At 39.7% G+C, this 25016-nt stretch overlaps 3 protein-coding genes across 4 annotated transcripts; 1 reads left to right on the top strand and 2 right to left on the bottom strand.

The window, feature by feature from the left end:
- Positions 1-2878: 2878 nt before the first annotated feature.
- Positions 2879-4799, bottom strand: mid1ip1l (MID1 interacting protein 1, like). Of its 2 annotated transcripts, none has more exons than XM_062426090.1 (2): positions 4660-4799; positions 2879-4279 (listed from the first exon to the last, which is right to left on the bottom strand). In XM_062426090.1, the coding sequence occupies exon 2, from the start codon at positions 4187-4189 to the stop codon at positions 3680-3682; it is 510 nt and encodes a 169-aa protein (XP_062282074.1). In that variant the 5' UTR covers positions 4190-4279; positions 4660-4799; the 3' UTR covers positions 2879-3679. The 2 variants fall into 2 exon arrangements, with proteins under 2 accessions (XP_062282074.1, XP_062282075.1); XM_062426091.1 differs by having other exon boundaries at positions 2879-4274; positions 4656-4767.
- A 2326-nt stretch (positions 4800-7125) lies between these two features.
- tspan7 (tetraspanin 7) lies at positions 7126-13822 on the bottom strand. Its single transcript, XM_062425946.1, has 8 exons — positions 13588-13822; positions 10600-10788; positions 10442-10516; positions 10260-10355; positions 9775-9930; positions 9578-9661; positions 8019-8103; positions 7126-7844 (listed from the first exon to the last, which is right to left on the bottom strand). The coding sequence occupies exons 1-7, from the start codon at positions 13672-13674 to the stop codon at positions 8035-8037; spliced, it is 756 nt and encodes a 251-aa protein (XP_062281930.1). The 5' UTR covers positions 13675-13822; the 3' UTR covers positions 7126-7844; positions 8019-8034.
- Positions 13823-16039: 2217 nt separating this feature from the next.
- On the top strand, positions 16040-24962 carry srpx2 (sushi-repeat containing protein X-linked 2). The gene is made up of 10 exons (XM_062426229.1): positions 16040-16302; positions 19078-19155; positions 19413-19604; positions 20341-20517; positions 20719-20842; positions 20940-21061; positions 21149-21328; positions 21431-21564; positions 21680-21801; positions 23631-24962. Exons 1-10 carry the CDS (start codon positions 16257-16259, stop codon positions 23809-23811), a joined length of 1356 nt encoding a protein of 451 aa, XP_062282213.1. The 5' UTR covers positions 16040-16256; the 3' UTR covers positions 23812-24962.
- Positions 24963-25016: the final 54 nt, after the last annotated feature.

Genomic DNA, 25016 nt, shown 5'->3' with positions numbered 1-25016 from the left:
TACTTTCTCATTATGTTACATCATTCATATCTTTAGGACACATCATGAGTTATGGAGAGAAATCTCACAAAATCCACTTTCTAAAGAAGTCCTTGCAGAGGTTTTCTGTAACACTGGTGCGGTTGAGGAAGAACAGAAATGTTAATGACATCAGTGGGCATGCTGACTCTTGTTATGTCTGCAGCACAAGGCATCATATTGTATGCTTGAGCAACACACAATGATGTGTGTTTCACCGTCTCATTTTTACGCCATGGCAATGCCTAGCAACACTAACTCCACTGCATGCAGGCGTTATACGTCACAGTACACAACACTAAACCTGATTTAATCACAAGCACAAGCAACTCGGGACCAAGATACAAACACACTTCAACTTTTGTAAATGTTCTCTTGGTGCTGTCCAGTTTCACCTGCAGTTTCAAACTGTAACAGTTGCATATTTGTCTCTCAGTTTCTCTGAAACATGCCTAGATATTAAAGCAAACAACACAATGAATGGTGTTTACCCAGGGAGCAGTGCTGTAACCATAGAAAAGTGCAGAGAAACCAGAGTGGCCAGGTGATAAAGACCAACAGGGTGGAGGCCTGCAGCCAGAATATCTGTACGTGCAGTTGCACTGGTGAAAAGATATTAAGATTATTTATTTAAAATGATTGATCCTTCAGACGTCACCTCCCAGCACCTGTATCAGTTTGGCTTGACCTACCTCATAAAATAATCTCTGCTCCGTCTGCTACTCTGTGATTTTTATCTGTCAGGTAGGACTTTTACAGCCATTGAGCAACAGACATTGCTGCTGGGGTGATGCGTGCGTGAAGAGTCGACACCAGACGCTGACATTGTCTGCCAAGTCTGTGATCACGCAGCCTCATGCAGGCAGGCAGTGTGGAGCGGAGACCTGCCAACCACAGAGAGCTTTGAGAGGCCTTTCAACACCAAATGTATCTCATGTCCCAAGATCTGCTCGTCACATTGCACTGAGCCCGAAGCTCTTGTGTCACCGTAGCTCACAATTCAAGCCAAGACAGAAATATCAGACATCTAACTTTTCACATTGCGCTTTTGTAATTTTTATGGGGCCATAAGTTCATATTGCGCATAAAGTGTCATTAAACATTTTAGAATATCGCCCTGCCAGTGGACTTTGACGCTTCACACTGACTTTTCTAAACTGCTGCTGCTGCGTGATGAGACTTCCTCACAACTCTGGAGACATTTCAAGTCTGCAACGGACTGATTGATTGCAACCATTTGCTCTCAGGTTTCTCAAGTCATTAATGTGACTTGGAAGACTCGTACATGCCGGCAGTCAGATCTGTATTACAGAATATCAGTGTCGCGGTTCACGCCTTTTGAGATTTGTTTGGTTAGAGTGTGCAGGGGAAAACAGGATTTGAAAACAAGCAAATGTAGTCCGAGGAATGTTTGAGGCTAGATTTGAAGTTACTTGATTCACTGCCAAAATACCTGTATAAATAAATAACTTAAATAACATATCATATGATATTTTTCTCATAACCATAAGAATATTACTAGTGGTTGTTCTCAGTGGACTCAATAAAAGATTAAATGATATGAAATATGGAGATTTGTTTTTTGTGTTTTGCAGATTTCAGTTTAAACTCTTTAAATAATAGAAATCTATTTTCTACTGACACTGTCTGTCTGGCCAGCTGTCACCAGTTTGGTGACCCAGTTTATCTGAGTGGGTTGAGGCGCTGACCAGCACAGCCATTTTGATTTGCAGCCATTTGTATGGTCCATTGTGAGGAGGAAAGAGGAGGACTGCAGCTTCGCACCACAGGGCTCATGCAGCACTTTTTATGCAAACTCTCAACCCCCGGCGCCCTCGCTGCTGGTGAGAGAAGCACCAGTTTGTTCTCCCTCTTTAACCGTGTCTGCCCTCCAGTCGCTTCCTGGATGCCCTTCATCACACCACAATCTCTTAATCACTGCTGTGCCTTTGAGAGCAAAAAAAAAAAAAAAAAACCCTTTGCAATCCGGATTGGCTACTCTTGGTGAAGCTGTTGCTAAGGGGAGGGTTGCACACAGTGATGGATAAATGTGGCAGCTGGTGGGGGCGACCACTTTGAGCAACATATATATCAATTTAATGTTTCATTTATACTGCATTGACATCATGTTGATGGTGTCAAAGTAGCAGAAATCAGTGACTGATATCCTTTAAATCTCCTCAAAGAGGTTTTAAAGGGCATGTTCTCTGTCCCAGCAGGGTGCAATCTATTCTTTATCAAGTTCACGCACCTAAATAAAGTCTTATCATATCTAACCGGTCAATGAGCTAGGTTATGGTCGTATTGCAGCCATAATTTCCAACACTGATGATAAGCAGACTGTGTCAATATTAGTCTAAGAAGGTTAACTATTTGTGCATTTTATATCTTAAAAACATGGAATCAGTAAAAAAAAAAAAACGGTTGCTTTTTTGAGTTTGAGTGCTTACTGCACTCTACACTACTGAAGAGCTGCAGAAACTAGTGCAGGAGATTTACTTATCAGCACAACTTCCTATTTGCATTAAAACAGCAATGATATGAAAATAGTGTGAAGTGTTTCAGAGCATGACCTCTTTTGCAGCTTTACACACACACGTACGTCTCCTTTAGGTAAATCCTCAGTAAATCCCCTCAACAACATTACATAAGCTGCTAAACTTGGCTGACTCAAGAACTGAGTAAAGTAACTGGTGTTTCCATGTTATAGCATGTTTAAATACACATTCCTGCCAAGCCCTTGAGGCACCTTACAAACTCCTTTTTCTCAAAAACACGTTTCTACCTGAGTGACAAGAGGAAGAGTAACACCTCTGACATGCTTCCTGTTGACAGTGACAAAAATCAGACAAGCCAAAAGTCAGTTTCCAATTATTTATTTCAGTTTTACTGCTTTATAAAAATGGTTTTGAAATATCCAAGGACAAATAAAATGATTTAATTCATTGCAACACCTTGAAGTTTCCATTTCCGCAGTGAAGACAATGGGAGCCAACTGAACAGGGCATCAGGATATAAAAAAAGTCAAGGCACGCCATGTTACAGTAATACCAAGAGGACAGATGCAGTTAGGAGCCCTTCAGCTCAGCATTAAAATAATGTATGCAATTTAAGGAGGGACAGAATAACCAGCATTCAATTTCTCCTACAGTCAGAAACCTTCTTTTTATTCACAAATCAGACAATCTGGTGACAAATTCATGTTTGAAAGAATTCTTGAAATGAAGACGAGGAAAAGTTTCTGCATAAACCAGAGCTGGGCTTCATCTGGACTTGATTACAGATTCAATAAAACCTCTGCCGAGCACAAAGTGTCTGCACTGACGGACACGCAGGCGACACGTGAAGGCGTCACTGGTTTCAGGTATCTTTGGAGGGGCAGCAGGGAAGAGGAGGAGGAAAAGGAGGAGAAGTTGGAGTGTAGCTACTCAGGAGTGACAAGTCACAAAGTGGTTGCCCTGGTCAGTTCACCGTCCATTGAGATCCATTATGAAGAGATGGGGGACCCCTTCTCATAACACATCCCATTGTTGCAAGTCAAGCAGTCCGGGGGGTGGGGGGGGATAAGGGAAAAAAAGAAGTTATCCAAGGAGGGTTGAGGGTCGTCCAATCACCCTAGTTTCAACCTTCCTTGGATAAACACAAAGAAAAGAATGGAGACTTATCTCATGAAGTTTCCGCCTCCGATTTCTCTCTTGTATCTGTTGGTGAGGTGGTCTGCTTGCATCGTGAGCTTGGACAGAACTCCGAACAGTCCCCTGAGGTGGTAGTGGAACTGATGCTCCAGGTCCGAGTTGTCGTCCAGCAGCAGATCCCCGGTGACGGGCTGCTGCTCCTCCTGCTTCACCGCCATCTCCAGGAAGCTGGCGCCGCTGCTCATCTCCCTCTTCAGCAGCCCCCACTCCATGTCGTTTTTTATGGACTTGAGCAGCAGGTAGTGCTCGTACATGTCCCTCTGCTTGTTGGGGCACGGCGGCTCGTTGTTGTTGGCCTCCAACTTGCTCACCTGCTGCTGTTCCTGCTGCTGCTGCTGCTCGTCCAGCGGCACGTCTCGCAGCAGGCTCGGCACCATGATGGTTTCATCCATGTTGTTGGCGGCTGCGATGAAGCGGTGCATGACGTTGATGAGGGAGTGCTTGTTGCTGGCTGAGTCGCTGCTGATCTGCATCATGTTGAAGGCTTTAGGTTGGCTTGGTTACAGTGTAGCTGGCAGGTGGAGTTACAGGCAGAGCTGCTTGTTGGTTTTTTTGAAGTGGCTGATCTACAAAAGAAATAGAGGAAATGATTGATCAGATGCAGCATAAAAAAACAAATAAAACACAAGAGGAAATGCCAGATGTGAGTTTACACACTGAGCACTAATTCATAACCTGACAGTGTAGCAGAGCGAGGCTGCAGGACAGATGATGAAACAGAGGCAGCTTGTTTCACACATCATCCACAGATCTCTACCTAGGTCTCCAGCACTAAAAAAAAACCTCCCCACAGTGCATTTCGACTGCCACATAAATAACCGCCTTCATTTTGCCGCATTGTGATGCCTCTTTCACATCAGTATGACCTTGACTTCCTGTTGTTAAAACCCTGATGAGGGAATTTTTAAACGATCATTGAATAAATTAAAAAAAGATGCAGACTGACCTGAACCACGAGGTAACCTGAGGAAAATGTCTCTTGGCGGTGCTGCTTAGATTAACCAAGTCGTCTCAGGCTCCGCACACCACCCGCCGGGAAGGAAAGTAAAGATTTCCTTAGCTGACAGTAGGCTGAACCCAGGTTTTATACCACACAGCCGGGTCGGAGTGGAAACAAGCACTAACCCCGCCCTCCCCTGCTGGTTTCCTACAGAGCCGATTGGACAGCAGGGAGGATGAAGGCGGACTCTAATAGCGTCTGATCCAAAACCAACCAATCCACACAGCACATTATCGCTGCCGGTCAAATGTCTTTGTCGACGGCTCTGCAATTAGCTGCACCCTATTTACTGCTCAGGTTGTCCGGCAGTTTGCAGCCTGGAGGTAACAAACAGTGATGTAAGTCTGCACAGCTGTAGGGCTGCACGCTGAGGTTTATCATGGGTGTGGTTTAATCTACTTTAATGTAAAACACACACTCACACACACACAATATAAAAGTAGAGGAATCGGGGTTTTTTCTTCAGTCATTTTCCAGTTTTCAGTTGCCTCCGTTTATTTAGTTACACAACACCGCCACCTGCTGGCTGGATAAACCCCCAAAATAATCTCCAACATTTATCCGTTTTTTAGACAAAACGCTTCATTTCATTGCACTCTTGAGTTAAAGGCGTTTGTCTAACCTGAGAGTGTTTTTTTTGGCTCCTCTTCAGCACATAAGCATGAAGGAAATCCCTCACCTTGATCCGCATTCATGGAAAAGCCAGCAGTGACCAGGAAGCAGCACAGGGGTTTTTAATGATGCTGATTAACGATGAAGTGTTGAGCAAGAGCTATCTGTAATGTTACACCTGTGCCCGCCAGACATCTTTTCATTGACTGCATGTTTCTAATGTTTGTGCCAAGTTTATTTTTACTTGGATATTCTTAGACGAGGCAAAACTGTCTATTTGAGTACAGAAAAAGCAAAGATTTTTGTTATTTAATTGTTAAAGATGTTTTAAGATGCAAGTAAAATACTACTGTGAATAATGTGTCTAATTTGTGTTTTTCCCCTCTCAAAAATGTTCAATTAGGATGTTAAAATCCTTCAAATTTAATCTCAAAATTACATAGAAAATCCAGCAACTCTAAACATGCAAATATGTTTTATTTCACAAGTTGGGTACAAGATGCCTCCTACAGTGTTTGTGCACAGCAGCCTTCAAGTTTCCAAAACCGAAGGAACAAGAGGAAAGAAAAACAATATTTAATGGAAGGTGATTTTAATTACCTGGTGACCAGAGATTTCACTCACCTTATGAATCTGAATGGATCATCATGAATATAAAATGTTGCTCAGAAATCAGAAAAAAGGACTCGCCTGAGAATCATTCAGTGATAGTCGTCCATACATTTATGAGAACACTGCAAACTAATTACTAATGGCTGTTTTGGTATGATAATGCCTGTAGAAACAGGTGGTAATTATTTGTATACATACAGCATGAAAATGACATTTTTCATCCATCTGATGGGGATTATTTGTAACATGCAACATTCATTGTGGCTCCAGTCGACGTCATCTAACACACTGCAAGTGAGCAACATCTATTTAGACCCTTTTTATCCTCAACTGTGCTGAGACTTACTAACTAAACTAACTAAAGTTAACAACAGTGTGATCACTATGACTGGATCTCATCTGGGATTTTAGTCATTATGAGTACAGACTTTCTTCTCTTAAAGGCTTCATTACTGGGATGTTTCTGAGCTCATGTGACTCACACTGGGTGAAATCAATAGTCAATTAGTTTTTGGTCATAAAATACCAAATTTCTATGTTGGCATATATAAACAGCTTCTCAATTTGTCAGTTATCAACCCCCCAATTTACTTGTTTAGTTTCACTCAATTTTCTGATGCCTGTTGGATCATGATTATGTTATTGATCACTTAGACAATGGAGCCAAGATATCCTGATATTGTTGAACATCAGATTACACCAAATACATAAAAAAGGCCTTAAATGAAAGGATTTATTGGTTTCTGACTCTGGGAAAAACATTAAAATCCCCCCAAACTACTTTATCACTGAACCAAGTCACTCACATTTATCTGTGTGATAACTTAATGTCCTATTTTCACTTCTATTAACTGAGCCTCCACTAAAACTGTATGCTTCCCACCTTCAAAAGCCTTTGGTTAAATATATCATAATATTTGATACATTTAATAATACTGCCCAGCCATATAATCAAAGTTAATACCAATATACTGAACTACAACACTAAAACTCCACATTCAAATGTTGATATGCTGACATTTATATTGAATCTTGTCTCGCGCATCGGAAAAGTTAAATGCCTTTCACATTTTGTGTCTGTATAAATCCCTCACAAGGCCTCAAAATAACCGAGTCGTGTTTCTCTGCTTCAGCCACAATATTTTCAAAATATCTTCAAAGCTGTGCAACATACACACACACACACTGTTCAAGATGCTGGAATTCATCTTTATTTTTTTCAAGTATTTCACATGCATCCACAAAAAGAATAACAATTTAACACTGAAAACTGTGATATGAAGTTGGCTGGGCTGCTGTAATTGGCACATATGAATGCAGGCTTTCAAACGACGCTGCGCCCACATGATCAATCGGTACGTTTCCACAGAAAACCGCAAATACTTGATTTCAAGGATGGCGACCTCAGTCTGTCTGCGTTTCACACACACAGAAACTCATTTAGTGTTGAAGTTTGTCAGCTTATTGTCTAGATTTCATCTGCTTAGCTACAAACTAAGTTTAGCAAAATTACAAAAAAAAGCTGCGTTATATAAAGACACAAGAAATGGAAATGTTGACATACTGGTAGAGTTAATTAACTCAAATGAGAAGATAACAACATATATTCTTGATGGATATTCCCTAATTAAATCCCAAGAGTAACAACTTATCTCTGAACTGTCCTTGAATCTTGAAGGGTCCCTTTTCTTTCTTTTTTTTTGGTCAAACTATGCTGCAGACTTCCCTTTTAAATTCCTTTCACATATTCCCTTCTGCTCGTTTGCCAAAAAGTGAGATTGGATAAAAGAAGCAGCGAGAGCGTTTCCCTCTCTAAAAAGTATAATATAAACTAACACAACACAATATTAAAAATCACAGGAGATTCTTTTTGACTTAGTTTGCATCAGGAGCTGCCCGTCAGTGACCTAAAAGACAGAAAACAGATTATTAACGTTGGCATTTGAATGTGAGCTCATTCAATCACTGCTGCAGTTTGTTAGAAGGTAAGTTCACAATCTGCACAACGGTAATTAGTTTCCCACTTGTGTTTTCTTCCCCAATTTTGAATATATTTGACAGCATCGTATTAAAAGTCTTACCTGTGGAAGGTCACCGTTAGACCATCTCGTACTGGTTGTTGGTTATGTATCGAGACAAGCAGCAAGCCAGGAATATTCCAATGAGCTGAGCAGAAAAAATACATTTTAATTTAACTTAAGACAGATTAGTCCCAACAAAACCACATCCAAATTTAATCTTTGTTCTTCTTTCTTTTCTTTTTTTTTTTTTTTTTTACAATCTGGATATTCTGGTTTTAGCTATCAGTTATGATAATATTTTGGTCAATGATAAACTGCTCAGATATGCAGATGCTGCCTCTTTGAACTGGCAGAGCTTAAACCTGGATGCACAAAAATAAACTGATAAATAGGAAAATAACTGACATAGATCCAGATATAAACACCAACTACTTTAGATGAGTTTGCACATTTACCTCCTTAACTGGAGCCTAATTGGTGTCGATTAAATGTATAAAATACTACAGTAACAATATAAAAGCTGCCCTGTGGTCAATATAATTAGTTATACTGGAAAATATGTGATTTTTCTCCTTTTCTGGTTAGTTATTGTGTGGTTTTGACTCAGATTAGAGCTCCAACGTGACCATTGAAGTCAAAATCACTTCTCTTCAGACACATTTTGTGTCTCCTTAAAGTCAAATTATCTGACACGGACATTGACTTCTTTTATACTTGAATGTACAGTTTATAATGACCCTTTTAAAAACCCACGTTACTAAGTGCTTCACAAGGACAGCAAAATAAAACAGACAAATCCTTTAAAAAACGGGCAAAACCAACTTAAATAATAGAATATTTAAAAGAAACTGCACACTAAAGTAAAATCTTGATAATGCACTGTAGATAATGTTTCGCGTCAGCCTCCTAGCAGCGTGTCATCCTGCGTTACCTCCGTCGTATGGAGGAGTGCACGGAGCCTCCAGCTTCTCCAAATAAACACACTATGTTTTCAGTGTGAAAATATTACTCGCTGTAAGCGTCTGGTTCAACTTTGACCTGCGCTCAGTTTTACAATGTGAGGGCCTGATTAGGATCAATATGTGATGTTTGTTTTACTGAGGCGTGTCTGAAATCGCTCTCGCTCACTCATTAATACTCTCATATAAAAAGACACCAGTTGAGTTTACTCCATAGTGAGCAGTAAATTGAAATTTTGGAGATTATAATGTGACTATTTGTAAATAGGGAGTGACTTTGGACACACTGCTTCTTTGGTTAACAGGTTTAAACTGCGGATTCATTCATTTTTTATTTATTTTTGGGAATTTTTGCATCAAAAACACTTTAATATGCAGTATAGAGCAGACAACAGGCCGCATCTTCAGTAGAGGAATGCTGAAACTGAAGCAGCTCATTGACACCTGTTTTTTTTAATGTGACATTTCAAAGTATCCACTGTGAAAACGGGCCTGTCGCTGCCTGTGTCACTGCATACTCCCGTCTTAGTAATGACACCTGGGAGTAAAATATGAACGTAACTGAAAGGAACGACAGCCAACGCTACAAGAACAAGACTGGAAACAGCTACATTTGCTTTAAACCACCATTTAACTCTGAGACAAAAACATTACGTGTACCTGGAAGAATGCAATTCCAAAAGAGATCCCAGCAATGATTCCCAGGTTGGCCTCCATCACAGTGGTCACCAGTGCGAAACAACCCTACAACAACAGGGAAACAAATATATTAGAGTGACTTTTTTAAACCCCTTAAAAACATGGCTGGACAATGTTTGAGCTGAACTGATTATCCTGTTGTGGGGGTGTAAACTCACCGTTGTGTACACTTCGTTCTTAGCCTTGTCGAGGTCTCTCAGGGTCTCCGGTGAGCACTTAGTGCTGTCTTTACAGCAGCTGGTGGGGATGCCTTTCTCTTTAAAGTATGGTGTATTTTCCCAGTCAGTGTAGTTTTTCATCCCACAGCAATGCAGCTGCAAGTAGAAGAAACGCCAACAACAAATTTAATGCAACGGAAAAGTGGGACAGAAATATTTTTAATGGTGTAAAAACATGACGGGTTGTTGCTCTTGGGTGACATCATTACAGATGTTTTTGATTATCTGTTGGGGAAAACAGCAGTGACAACAGCTGGATAGTTTGCACCAGCGCGGTTTCTCTGCTCTACGTGCTTCAGCGTTAGTCGGCCTGCTCTCTAAAGTGTCCTTACATAAGCGGCGAGAATTCAGTTTGAACAGTGAGACACAAACAAAGGTCAGATAAGAGCCACAGCTTCGGGTGTGATGCCAAACCTCCCACTTACAGTCCTCTGGATGGTGTCGACTGCGGCGCTGCTGCTGCCGGTGGTGTTGTAGGTCTGCAATGCGACTTTGTAGGCGGTACCTAGAGTGGCTTTTATCTGGGAAATTAAAAACAAAAGTGTGTTACTGAAGTGTTACATTTCACTCAAAAATATTTTAATAGTGTTTGGCTCCAGGATCTCACCTCATGCCTGAAGATGAAGCCTGACACCCCGGCCACAAGCTCAGCCAGGAACACCACGGTCAGGAACATCGCATACTGCAGGATAAAAAAGAAAAACGTATAAAAAGGGGTCACATGTGAAGAGGACATTTTTAAGGATTTGCTGCGCCTCCACTGACCAGTTTGAGCATCCACGGGCTGCCGCGGCATGTAGCGAAGCAACCAAACAGTCCAAAAATAACGATGGTGGCTCCAGTCCCAATGAGGACATATGGTGCATTGGTGCTCTTCTCAGAAGCCAGGGAGAGGTAGGCCTCCAGGCTCACCTTCCCCCACACCCCCACCGCCAGCAGGAACATGCCTGTGATCTGAGGAGTCATCAGAGAGCCGAACACAAAGACGACAAGACTTTTAGAGCCAAAACCAAAAAGATTAAAAAGGCTCAAACCTGCATGCTTCATTACACACCAGAGCGGTTAAAGTTCAACAACGTTTGAATCCATAATCCTGAATGTTTTTAGTTGCTTTTAATGATTTGAAGTAACACAAATGATAAATAATTCACTGTTTAAGACTTAAAAGTCAAATTTAGAGCGAGGAGCTTCAACATTTCATCAGTTAGACTCACAGCTCAACAAATACAGGAAGTGTTTGCTGAAATGACGAGCCGATCAATAAACGAATCAATCACCAAAAACTGATAATAATAATAATAATAATAATAATAATAGTTAAAATAGTTTGTCAAGTAGAAATATTATAAATTTGCTGTTTGCAACTTCTCAACTGTGAAGTAAGGCTGCAACTAACAATTATTTTCTTTATTTATTAATCTGCAGATTATTTTCTTGATTGATTACATAAAAATGTGAAACTAAATTGCAATCAAAATTTCTTAGAACTCAAATTAATGTCTTCAGTTTTCTTGTTTTGTCTAAAAAATGGACCGCTTTGGAAATATTATGTTGAGAGTCACATGAGAGCAGCGCAGCTAGTCGGAGAAACCAGTCACTGAATCTGGCAAATAATACTCTTTTAATTAAAAAGGAGCACAAGGAGGTGAATCCAGAGAAAACAGAATTTCCATTATTGATTTCCTTTATTAAATCGCTGCTCTCGAGGGAGGAAATGCAGATGAAGAGAAGCAGATGAGTCAGTGGAGAATACTGAAAAAAAAAAGGATGTACATTTTCCACAGTGAGCGTAGGTGATAAACTCTCCTTCCTCTAATGTCACTCATAAAATATCATTTGTTATGTATCCGTCAACATTTCTGTGAAAACACACCTGGGATAAGTCGCTATCCTCGGCCTGCGGTTTAATCATCTCAGCATCTTTTTGCTCCAGCGCTGCCCACACAGTCATTAGCCTGCAGGGACGCATCAGCCCAACCAGCCGAGAGCAATAAATTGACAGATAAGCACCAACCTGAACTTTGCTGCAGCGGCCTGAGGTGGTTGTTTGCTTGGTACAAAGATTAACAGCTGCGAGGGGAGCGACAACTACTCCTCATTTTCTTCTGAAGACTGTTTATATTTTTTCCTTTCATACAAATTGTTCGTCCGCAGCTGACATTCACGTTCATTATCTGTTATTCTGACTGTTATTTACTTTAACTCGATCATAAAATGTTTGTTCTTCTGTAATTCGACCAACAGTCCAAATTAAAAAAGAAAATCGACAAAAAAAGCAACTATCTTCTTCTCTTATCTATTATTCATTCAAGTTGTTTTATAATCACAAATACCAAAGATTATCTTGTTCCAGATGAGAAGATTTGCAGCTTTTCTGTCTCATGTGATGATAAAACAAGGTATCCTTGGGTTCACAAAATGAGACATTTGGAGATGTCGCTCAGGGCTAAAGGAAACTGTTCATACGTTTTTCACTGTTTACTGACATTTTGAGACCAGACAACGATCAGTAGCAAACGTTTGGGATTTTTCCTTGATAAAAGAGCAAGCGATAATCAATTACCAGAATGTCAGTAATCAGAACTTTCAGTCTAATTTCATTATCATTTAATCTGCCAATTACTTTCTTGATCAATCATTTATCCTTTGAAAGGTCAAACATAATATTCAATATTCACAATCTCCCATAGGGTTAGGGTTCCCCCATCCCAAGGTGATGTCCTCATAATTAACTAATTACTTTCATAATTGATTAATCACTAATAGAGAGCTATATGAAAAATATCCATCCCAGTTTCCCAGACACCGAGGTGTTGTCTTCAAATGTCTTGTTTTGTTTGACCAGCGGTCAGAGATGAAATTTACTGTCATGTAAAGTCAAAAGGAAGCATCAAAGTCTCACATTTGAGAACCTGGAACCGGTGTCGTTTTGATATTGTAGCTTTAAAAAATTACTTAAACGATTCATTGATTATCAAAATAGTTGCCATTTAATTGTGTTTTGCAGCTCTACTTCATGTATCTTATTTTATGACAAACCAATCAATCAAACAATCAAAAACCCATATAGCCTACAACATATTAGTGCTGAAACAAACTATTATTTTCATTATCGATTCATCTTTTGACTATTTTCTTGTTTACCTGATTAGTTAATTGGTTCATAAAGTATCAAAAAATTGTCCTCAAATGTCTTGTTTTGTCCACAATCTAAAGTTTTTCTGTTTGTTGTCAAAGTGGCATAAGAAAGACTTCGTTAATTTAATAGTGGTAACTCGTCTAATTGATCAATCCACTAATTATTGCAGCTCTGATTTAGTCAACCACAAAACCACATAATGGAGCCACAACATTTTTTTGCACTTGAAGAAAGACTGATACAATTAATGGATTAACCAACTAGTCGACTGGTCTGATTTCTTCCATCAGTGACACAGAAAACTAAAGGCTCCTTTTCCCTTATGGACACTAATGAGACGTTGATAAAGTAGATCCTCCCAGCAGCGGAACAACACAAACATCTGCTCCAGTGATCTTTTCTCCAACAAGTGGTTCTTTAATTAAGAAGAAAACTAGGCGCACTTTGACTCGTGTGCATTTATCCGGATGTTTTTTTTTAATGTATCTCCGAGTGTGTCCCTGTCTGTCGTGATTTAAAGGACATGATGTGGTTAGCCGTGTTGTGCATCGCCGCTTTTAGCCCATTGTTGCTCCTTTAGCTTGTTGTCCCCCATTACATGTCATGCAACTCACCCAGAATATGAGGCTGTAGGAGATGAGGAAAGTCTTCAGGCAGGTGATCACAGGCTTCGTCTGAAGCCGGCGAGACGGCGGCGACATCGTAGCTTATTTTTCTTTTTACTTTGGCCAGAAAAAGAAAGGAAAAAGTTCACTTCGCAGCGCCCTGGAGGGGAGAAGTGGGGGAGAAAACTTCGGGGGATAAATCCAGGGACAGCGAGGGAAGTGTCGTCACTAAGCCAGATGCCAATTTTTTTCCTCCTAGGATGGCGAAGTCATGACCCACCCTCCTCTTCCTCTGATTGGCTAGTGCTCATTTCCGTCGTTTGGTAGGAGGAGTGTGATTGGTTAGAGACGGGGCAATAATGTGAGCGTAAGCCAATAACAGGCAGAGTAAGGCGGGTTAAGACTTGGCCGTCCTATGGAAAAAATATCGCAACCTAGATTCACTTTCCTGTAGGGATAAACAGTTTTCCTCAAACCAGACCAGCGTCAAGTCAGCGGCAATGTTCAAAGAAACCACCCTCAGCTACAGAGGTCACAATAAAAGGGTGACCTCGGGGATATTAGTATTAGTAAGTGTTTTCATGTTTGCAAACCAGTCTTATAATGTCCATGTTAACCATTACCCAGGGCTACTAAAACCACAGCAGCAGCTATAATTATGGAAGATGAAAATATGATGAGATAAGCTACTCAGTCAACAGTATGAGTATGGAAGATATAGGTTAAGTCTGGCCATGTCATGATTTACAATGGAAAAAACTACATTGTGACACACATTTTATTATTTTGACTCATTATCTCATTGTATAACCAACAGTAAATCTGGTTTGTTACTAGCACATCATTTTGACTTATTATTTATGGGTTTTGACTTTCCATCTCACATCTTATCTTAAATGCAACTTCTAAATCTAATTGATTTTGACCAATGAAACCAACATTCTGAGATATAAGGTCATTATTTTAATGCTGTATGTCATTTGTATGACAATATTTTTGAACTAATTGTATCCAAACTTATTTTTTCTTTTCCCAGCTAAAATTGACTTCCGTGTGCACCATATTTTTTTCCAACATGATGTAAGTAATCCCTTTCAACAACTAATTGAGATACAGCCATCACTTAATGTTTAAGAGTAACAGTTAACTTAACATCATATAAGAAAAATCTTTTTAACTTGATAAAATACTTTTATGCAGAAGGCAAGGTTGTTGACTTCCTGCCTAATGCTGTGTGACTTTACACTCCTTTGCTGTATCTGACGTGACCTAAATCAGTGGTTCTCAAACGTTTTCACTTGGAGGACCTCAAGTGTGACACGAATTAGACCTCCTTTTGATTTGATATTGTCCCAGGTCACCTCTGATAAGATTTTTGCTTTAAGATTTATTTTATTGCCCCATTTTGAGAACCACTGAGCTAAATTACATCATTACTGAGCTCAATTAAATGAAATGACACGTCATTCAATAAAATATATTATTCATTTTATACCATTATCTCAAGATAATCAGATAATCAACCCGTAATCACCAGAAAACTAAAAGTTGTTTCTTCTTATTTCCTATGTTCATCAGAGACGAGGAGTGTCATGCCAGCATGCATACATGGCGTCTTGCCAACTGTAGCAACTAATTTAAACTGAAAATGTAAAATCAATGTGTACCAATTGTTGATCAAAGCCTCAGACTGTACTTCAGTCAAGGTCTAACACAGACAGGAATTGTATTATGTATTATTTATTTCTTTTATCTCATGCACGCTCACATTTTCAAGCAACTAGCCTTCAGCTGGCTCTTAAGGACACGGGTTCAAATCTGTCGTATGCTGGTTCTTATTCCCTCTCTCCACCCTACGTTCCTTTCTCTCATTAAGTCTAATAAAATGAACATGAAACATCCCATCAAATCAAAGTTAGCAAACAAATTGAAATGGGTTACCTCATGAACTCTTTCTTTCAAAGAGCGGCTTATAGAGACAAAGAGTTCTTGATATTTTTCTTAATAAGAAACAATAAGAGGAAATAAATAAACAAATAAAGAAGAGGAAATGACCTTCTGTTTTCTTGTCATAATGGGTTGATTATCTCGTTATCTCTGCATTCAAAAATAATTGCAAGCATGACTTGAAGATTGTTTCCTCACATCTAATTTACACTATAATTATGTTCCACAGTCTATTAGATAATCATACAGACTTCCTATTATGGGACAAATCCTAATCCAATTTGATAATACTTTGAAAACAACTTACTGCATTAAAATAAAATAAAAATACAGCAAATCTGTGATAGCTTGATAATAACATCATAGGAGTAATAATATTCCTAAATGATTTGGGGAGGTTTCAAGTTGTGGTGGGAGGAAACAGACACACATGAGAAGTCCGATGGTGCCACCAAGTGGTTTCATCTTTAACTATGAACTAAACGAATTCTTCTGTGTCAAAAGCTGCGGAGACTCTGCGGAGACAGGAGCACTCTACTCTCCAGCTGGGACAAAAAACAGTGACGAGTTTTTTAAAAGCCTTTTGAGGATCATTTGTTAACTTTGTTTGGATTAAAACTTTGTTTTCTTGTTTGACTTTCGGATCAAGAGAAGCTGTGCAGAACTTTTTTAATTTTTCTTCCCCTCCAGCTGTGTCATCTTTCTTTGTGTCTCTGATTTGAAGTTTGAGTATGACACTCAGCTGCAGTGTTGCTGTGCTCATTTTATATCTCACAGGTGAGTTCATGAGTCTAAACAAAGACGGTAGGTAAACTTTTTGACTAAAATGTCTTCAAATATGTGTCCAAGTTTGTGAATTCTCAGTATTATTGAATTTCAAAATGTCATTTGATATTTTTGCCCCAAACATATCTAATATAACACATCAGTTTACTAGAAGCAGTTCACATCACTGAAAACATTCATATCCCTTCCCTGCAGTTGGGAAATACCTTCACCTCAAAGCAGTAATAACAATTGTATTAGATGCAGATGTGCTGAATAATGGAGCCGACTGGATGAATGCAAATGGAGCCCTGTCCTCCCAGTCAGGAATGAAGAGCTGAGACTGAAGCTCCAACACAACATCTCCCAACATGCAACTGGCTCGAATCCAGTGAAATGAAACCACAAAGGCTGTAGCTGAGCTTCCTTCAGTTCAGGTGCTTCTCTGCGTGCTGACCAGGCAGTTTAATTACAGCTCGACTCCAATCACTGACAGTTAATTACTGAGGAGTCCCCCTCTGGGCTAAGTGTGTTAAATCCTTCATTTAATCCTGCAAGATAATGACGTGACCTCAGATCCACACAGAGAAATACAAACATGCTCAGATGATAATGCAGAGAGACTGAAAAAATGCTGGTCATTATCTGGCCTTAGTCTGAAATAGATGAAACCTCAAATAGGTGCCGTTTGTCAACCATCAGGGGCTGAAAACCACAAACTTGCCTCCAGTATGATTCATCGCTGCTACAGAGACACACATAGAGTTTGCATGTTTTTACCTGAAGTCAGTACTGTGAGTGGTGCCTGGTGTGTGTCGTTGTCTGAGTGTTCAGATTTACTGGCATTGTAAAAATGTACAAGCAAAGGTCCTTCTCACAAAATACATTAAAACCTTAAAAGTGCAGCAGCAGTATTAGTGTAACTGTACTTAAAATATCAAAAGTAAGAACAATGTCCTCTGTAACAGCTACAATTTTTAGAATCAAATCAACATTTGAAAAGTGGTTACAGCAGTGAGATGAATGTAGTGGAGTAGAAGTATGAAGCAGCATAAAATGGAAATACTCAATTGAAGTACAAGTCTCTCAAATGTGCACTAATGCATTTACTTTTCCCCACTGCAGTAGTTTTACCCGCATATGATTAAACGTTTTTTAACTGCCGTATGCACAATGATGCATGTCAGCTGTCAAACACCTGAAATAATGTGTCTGCTTCAGCACTGCAGCGCACACCATCAGACTGATGAGCCTAGCTTGTTTCATTTCCTCTGTGACTAGTTCTCTTTGAGGGGGACTTGGGAAATATGAGTTTGAGGAAGTTTTGCAAAGTGGAACATTGGGCTCATTATGAGAAAAAATGCTGACGACCGGTTTAATTTGCAACATCTCCGAAAAACCAACCTGGAGCTGCTTTAACAGCAGGGAAGTTTCTAATAAAGATGTGATGCATACTTATTAGAAAATGTGCTTACACCTTTAAGTGTTTTGTTGACTTTACTTCCATCTTTTTTTCCTTTACTGTAAATATTTTGTTCATTTCTTCTGATTTTAACCCAACATGTAGAAAAGTGATTTCCTTTACAACAAAATGGGATTGCACATTTGATACATGGGAAAAAGTAAGAAATTACCATAAAACATTGTTATTTCATTTCCTATTTATAGCCAAAAGTCACACACAGATAAAGAAATCTCAATAATGTTATGTCACATAATGATGTTACTTAAGTTTCTTATCAATAAACTGTCATAAAATCTAACAAAACAGCAGAAATTAGATAGGCTTATTTGATATTCAGGAAGCGTAATGCTGCATAAAAAGTAGTGTCAATATTAACCATGACTATGGGGAGCTGTCAAAAATTCTTTGTATTAAGCAATTCTCTTAAAATTAGTAAAAGATACGAAACATCAAGCAAATAAAAACAATGTTAAGTATGTTTTTTGAGCTAATAAAGATGTCCTAGAATCTCCAGTACCCCAAACACATTCAGGGTTTAAGGGAAGTTTATTTGGGAGAGGCATCTGTGTAAGAAAACAGCCAGGGTTGAGCTGAAAGCAAAGGAAGCAAATACAGGAACTGACTTGAGATGGGGGTGGAGGTTGACCGACTGGAAAGTTTGGCACTCAGCTCTAAACATGGAGTTATTTGAGGGGATAATGTGTCTGAACCACAACTGCTGAGACACAAGGGTAACATGAAAAAACAGGATTCACTGCACAGAAAGTCTGATATGGAGACAAAGTTGTGAATTAAGGACATTGTACACTCTGCTTAAAACATAGAGGAAAAGAAATGAGTAAGAGAGCCAACGTCCAAGTGGTTAATGAGAACATGCTGTTTGTCCTAATTTAGTTAGTAGATAAAGTTGTGTAATAATACAATGAATTATTAAGTCTAACATGCTTTGTACTGTAAAACATTGTAACATTCACAAGATTTTAATGCTTTTGTGTTTAAAACCTTGAGGAGTTTCCGTTCGTGCCACTGATTGCAAATCCAGGTGTCGATCTGGAATGTTACTGAGCTGTTGTTAAAGGAAACCTGAAAGGAAGTTATGGAAATGAGATTTTGTGGGGAGATTAATTTTCATGTCAGCCTGTCTGTCTATCTATCTATATATAAGTAATATGCTTGATACAGACACTCAAAGTCATAACGAGTCATAATGTTTTTCCAACCAGACAGCCAAGTTTGGCTTGTGCCAGCTTGGTCTCGTAAGTCCTGTTACACTTCTGTTGCTTTCTGTTTCCACATGTCTCACAGATGTTGTGTTGTTTCAGCTGGCTCGGGGGACACAGTGTACGACACCTACACTGATTTTGTAGAAGAGGACTTCACGCCTCAACTAGACTACAAAGGTACGTGTGAAATAAAAACGCAGACACACACAGGTTCAACACAAACTCAAATATATTGTGTAAGTGGACTTGATCAAATCCTAAACTCAAATCTGCGTAGGCCTACAGTCTGACATCAAATGATGCTGTCGTTGTATGAGGGACATCACCAGGCACCAAAGACAAGTTAACAGCAGATAACCAGTTCAGTATCTTGCTTTTCATGATTAGAAGCCAGGTTTGACACAGATTTGGGTTTGGTTACTCTTTAAAAACAGATCCGCACTGGTGTCATTCTCCACATCTGGCCAATGGGGAGTTGATCTGCCACTCCCCTCGAGGTGGAGCTCACCGGAGCACGTTGGACACCCGCTGCGAGATGAGCTGCGACCGAGGGTACCGGCTGATAGGGAAGAACTCGATTCATTGCCTCGCCAGCCGTCGCTGGTCTGGGACTGCTTACTGCCGCAGTGAGTGGAAGTTCCCATATGAGGATTAATCTGACCAACAATTTATCTACTGAGTGTTGTCTGTGCTGCCAAAGAAAAAGTGCCTTGGTCCTAGGGCACTGTTAATTTTAAGATGCTTTTATTGTCACTGTACTTAAAAAAAAATATTAAATTGCTAGTGCCCATCATAATGGTATTTTGACATACTACTGCATACATACATACATACATACATACATACATACATACATACATACATACATACATACATACATACATACTTACATACATACATACATACATACATACATACATACATACATACATACATACATACATACATACAGCTTCACACAATATCAATCACGATCCATCATAAAACTATACAACAAAACAAAAACAAAGGCAGGTCGATCCTCCATCCTGCTGCCATAAGTGTTAAAATGTGTATTAATCCGCAGCTGAAAATAGTCCCGGTCAAATGCATAATTTACCCCTGTTTGAGTAACATTTGGCGAAAGCTACAGTGCCCTGCTTTGTGAGTAAATTATTTTGGCTTTAAAGAAAGAAATAACTAGATATTTTTGATGTTTGTGAAGATTTACAACTTCAGTAGCAGCAATGGGCTGGAGCCACAGACAGAAGTAAGAGATGGACTAACTGCTGGTTTTGTTGGGGTTTTTTTCATAGGATTCTGTGATTGTTTCAACCCTTTTATGTAACACACTTTTTTTCCTTTATGATGATGTTTCCACAGGGATGCGTTGCCATGTGCTACCCCTCATCCCATATGGCAGATACACCTGCACTGAAGGCTTCGTGGTGGACTCCAGATGTGACTTCACGTGTGACACCGGCTACCGCATAGAGGGGGAACACTCACGCACCTGTCAGCACGGGGGGTCATGGACCGGGGAGCAGCCAGTTTGTTCAGGTACTGGCCAGAAGTTCGAAACAAAAAAAATCTTGTGTGCAATCAAGCTTATTTCCTGCTTGCCTGTTCTTTGGACTGGATCCAAATCTATAGTCTGTTGTATTTTAGTCTTCATACTCAGCTATTCACAAAGCCATTCAATTCAATTTCCTTTCTGTAATGTCACCCATACTGTTGTACTTTTCAAACTGATTGTTCCAGATACTGATCCTCCAAAGATTAGGTGTCCTCTGTCCAGACTCAAGATTGCAGAGCCTGGAAAACTCACTGCCAGTGTGAGCTGGGACCCCCCCACTGCCTCGGATACTGCTGATAAATCACTTGAGTATGTCACTCCTTTCCTTTTGCTTACCTTTCCTGTTCACTTTAAAATAGAATTAAAATTTTGGCCTGTTTTTTCTTTTTTTTTTTTCTTACTGCAGTGTGATATTAGTAGGCCCAGAGCCAGGCAGTGACTTCAAAGAGGGACCTCACATTATCCGGTACAAGGTGTACGATCAAGCCAGGAACAGAGCTGCCTGCAAGTTTATCGTTCGTGTTGAGGGTAAAGCTGACAGAACAGTTGAAGAGAGTCAAACTTTTTGTCTTGAAAAATGAACGCAATTAATTTCCACTTTGTTCTCCTTCCAAGTGAGAAGATGCCTTCAACTTTCTCCACCTCTGCACGGCTACCTTACCTGCTCCTCTGATGGGAATAACTACGGAGCAACTTGTGAGTACCACTGTGATGCAGGATATGAGCGGAGGGGGGTGTCGAGCCGCGTCTGCCAGTTCAACCGCAGCTGGGCTGGAAGTCCTGCTGAGTGTGTCTGTGAGTATCCTACCGCATAAACGTGGCGATCAGGCTCATGAATTTGTAGCAGATATAAATATTTAGTGGGACGGATGTAAATGTGACCTTGTGTGTCTGTAGTAATGGAGATTAAATCAGATGTAAAGACAACAGCTGCTCTCCTGGATCAGTTCTATGAAAAGAGGAGGCTGCTGATCCTATCTGCACCCAACATCTCTGACCCGGACTACCAGATGCAGAACATCATGATACAAGTGAGGAAGATTCAAGCTGCTGGTGACTTTAAATGAGAAATTTAATCGACAGTAACACCCGCAAAATCCTCACAGTTTAAAACTCTCTCTCATGCTTCTCTGTGTTTCCCACCAGAAATCAGACTGTGGATTAGACCTGCGACACGTAACGGTGATCGAGCTCCTGGGCTCCCCGCCACGTGAGACGGGTCGCATCAAGGAAAGTCAACTGACCTCTGAAGTCATTGAGGGTTTGAGGTAACACTGAGATACTTCATCACTTGGTTATAGCGATTTTTTATCAGGGATAAAAGTGCATTTAGTTAAAAAAACTCCACCGTGAAAAGGCTTTGTATAACCCACATTCTCAGGAGTGTTGTGTCCTGACTCCATTTAAATGTCAGACCCTCCTAATAAAAGGGAAGCTTCTTTTCGGTTGACTCGTGAAGGAAAAAATCCCCTCCAAAGAATAACACGATTAAAAATAGCAACATAATTCCAGTGTAGCTGTACTGGAATTTAGACAAGACTTTCTAACAAATAGTAAACATATGGCTTTTGATCCCTAGAAAGTCAATGAATAAGAGATTATTTTAAAGTTCACCATTTTAAAACATTTTTTATCTGATCTACAGGGACTAATTCATCTTAGAGGAGCCAAAGATATAACGTTCTTTCCACTAACAGCAGTGCAGCTTGAGTGAGGGGCACCGCTCACTTTTTCCAGACTGGAAAATCTCTTGCCTATCCTTCAGACTCACACTAAAGCCGCAGCTGAGTGTGGGCAACATACTGAGGCACATTCTCTGGATGTGGTCCAAAGGCATTCTGGGAAATCTAGGAAATCAGAAATCATTGACTGGATTACAGTAGTGGATAAATCTGAGTAGGAATATCTGTTAGGGTACAAGGTTATCCCCATAAAAAGTAAACGTAAAAAGTGTTTCCTTGAGGTCGACAACCCTCAGATTAAAGCTGCATTAATCAATATTTTAGTTTGAACAATCAAATCAAATGTGAGTAAAATAAAAATGGTCACTTGTGGCATTGAATTATTACCCAATTCTGCACTTCCCCTCAGCTCCACAGGGTTTTGGCATCTTTTAGCTCATTGTTTAGTTTTCTAGCCTTTACCAAAACTTTGACCTGCACTGCAACTGATTTTTTTTGCCAGTTGGGAGCGGCCAAAACACATTGTGACAACACTGACATATCATAAACTTTTAACATAATATGGCAAACATGTCAACAAACAGTTTCTTTGTTACAACTCCAGCAGTTACAGAGCAACGTTATAATTCATTTGAATTAATAATTTAACAAGAAATTTCATAACCTCTCTTTTTTGTTTCTTGTAACTCCTGAGGGAAATATCTGGCCCTTTAGCTGCTAAATGCTTCACTATGTTCACTAACTGTGTCTGTTTGCTGCTTGGTGCTGAGCAGTGTGGGTTATTAGAGCTTTTTTGCTGAAAACAGCTGCCTGCTGCGACCAATAATTACACAATGAGAGCAGTGAGAGTGAACTAAAAGTTGTGGATCACACAGCTAAACAACAAAGCTAAAACTTGCCATGAAGTTCTGTAATGCCGAGGGGTCAGGTGATAATTCTCTGTAGTTGATGAGCAATGCCTCTGACATTACAAATTGTTATTGGAAAAATAGTTTTTTATAAAAATGGTAAATTATAAGCTGCTTGAACTGTTTAGGTTCAGTCTACACTCCTATTATCCTGATTTCCAGCAGAAAAGCTCTGATAAACCCACTGTAAATGTTATACAGGCAACTAGCTGGTGAACGCACATTTAACAGCTAAAGAGTGAGAGAGGGTGAAGACTAAGGCAAAGCTAAAAGGAGAGTGAACTGGATTTACATACATCAGATTGTCCAGATACATGAAACCAAATAAATGATCATGTAGTGTGTAAAAATGCAACTGCTTGCTGTCATGTTCACATAACAACTTTACAAAGTGATATATCAGTGCTGTGGTCATGAAATCAATGAATGCTGCTTTAATCATGGCCGTGTATGAGATGGCGGACTGTTCCTTTAATAATATAACAGCTGATTTGTGATTCTCTGTAGGCAGATTTTCAGGATCTCCAGATCCTACTTCAGCATGGTGCTCCTGGATGAGCGCGGACGAGACCGAGAGCGCTTCATTATCCCGATGGCTTCAGATGAGCTTTTCTCCTACATCGATAGTTTCCTGCTGGACGAAGAGGAACGAGAGAGGCTCGAGCTCCACAGAGACTTCTGTGATTAGTTTGATAAAAGCACTCTGGTTGCCATGGTGATATTCGTCAGTATTACTAACACAAGATGAGGAGGGACAAACAAGCAAATAGGTCCAGAAGAACTGCAGGAGGGGAAAAAAAGTGGACAAGAACGCAGTTCGTCATGTTCAAATGTGATCAGTATACGACACTGAAGTGCCATTACTGTTTCTCTGTAACAAATCATCAGCTGAGATTCACGGAGGCCAGAAAATCGTCACCACACCTAAAGAAAATACAGCAGGGGATAAAGCACATATACATAAAAGCATAAAATAAGATTGGATGCATGTTTTTGATAAGCTGTTTTTGTCAAATTATTGCCTAATATTAGACAGAATTATTAACTTATTCAATCAACTCAACTCGGTGGTGTGGGCAGATTCGAAGACTAAGGCAAGTCAAATTATCCAAAGAGCCAACAACCGCTGCTACAAAAGACTACTGACAACAACATGAGCAGACAGATTGCCTTTAAGTCAGCAGGTATTTGAGTGTTTGGGTTTGGTCAATTTTTATTGGGTGAACAGAATATTCAAGGCAACCTTGAGGTAAACATGGATCTGATCACACTCCAGTAGGGAATTAACAGTTAAAATCTACATTTAAATCTGCAAATAGACAAATTTAATAATTTCAAATAAGGCTTTTTATGCTACTAATATAAATATATTTTTTACATAATAGTAGTAACGCAAAGTACAATGGATACATAACAGTGTGGATTAAAACAAGCACAATTTGTTGTATGCAATAGCAGAAATTTTGTGTAACATCAGTTTATAATGGATTGTTTTTCAAAGTATCAGTAATAAAGAAAAGAGTAACAAAATTACACGATTTCTGTGCTGAGTGCTGCGTGTGATTTTGAATTGAGCCTGAAATGAAAAACATATGACTGTCAGTGCTCCTTGAATAAATCAAGAGTTTAGTGTTGTGATGCTTTGGCACATTTTTAACAGTAACATCTGTTTGCAGTCGACAGGAGCCGTGCTAGAGTCCGGGAGGGCAGGTGTGAGCGGATATTTAGTGTTCAGCGTGTCTGCTTACAGCCAATCAACTGAGTCTATTCATCTCCGAGTGCAAGTCTGTTGCAATAATCTTGCTAAAAAAAATAAATCCACAATCAAATATTTGTTTCGGACCCAACAGATTCTCCCTATTTCAGTGTCTTTTGTTTAAAAAGGTCCGGGCT

Source organism: Scomber scombrus, chromosome 9, assembly GCF_963691925.1.
Source record: "Scomber scombrus chromosome 9, fScoSco1.1, whole genome shotgun sequence".
NCBI classification, from domain to species: Eukaryota; Metazoa; Chordata; class Actinopteri; order Scombriformes; family Scombridae; genus Scomber; species Scomber scombrus.
This window is presented reverse-complemented; position numbering and strand designations above follow the sequence as displayed.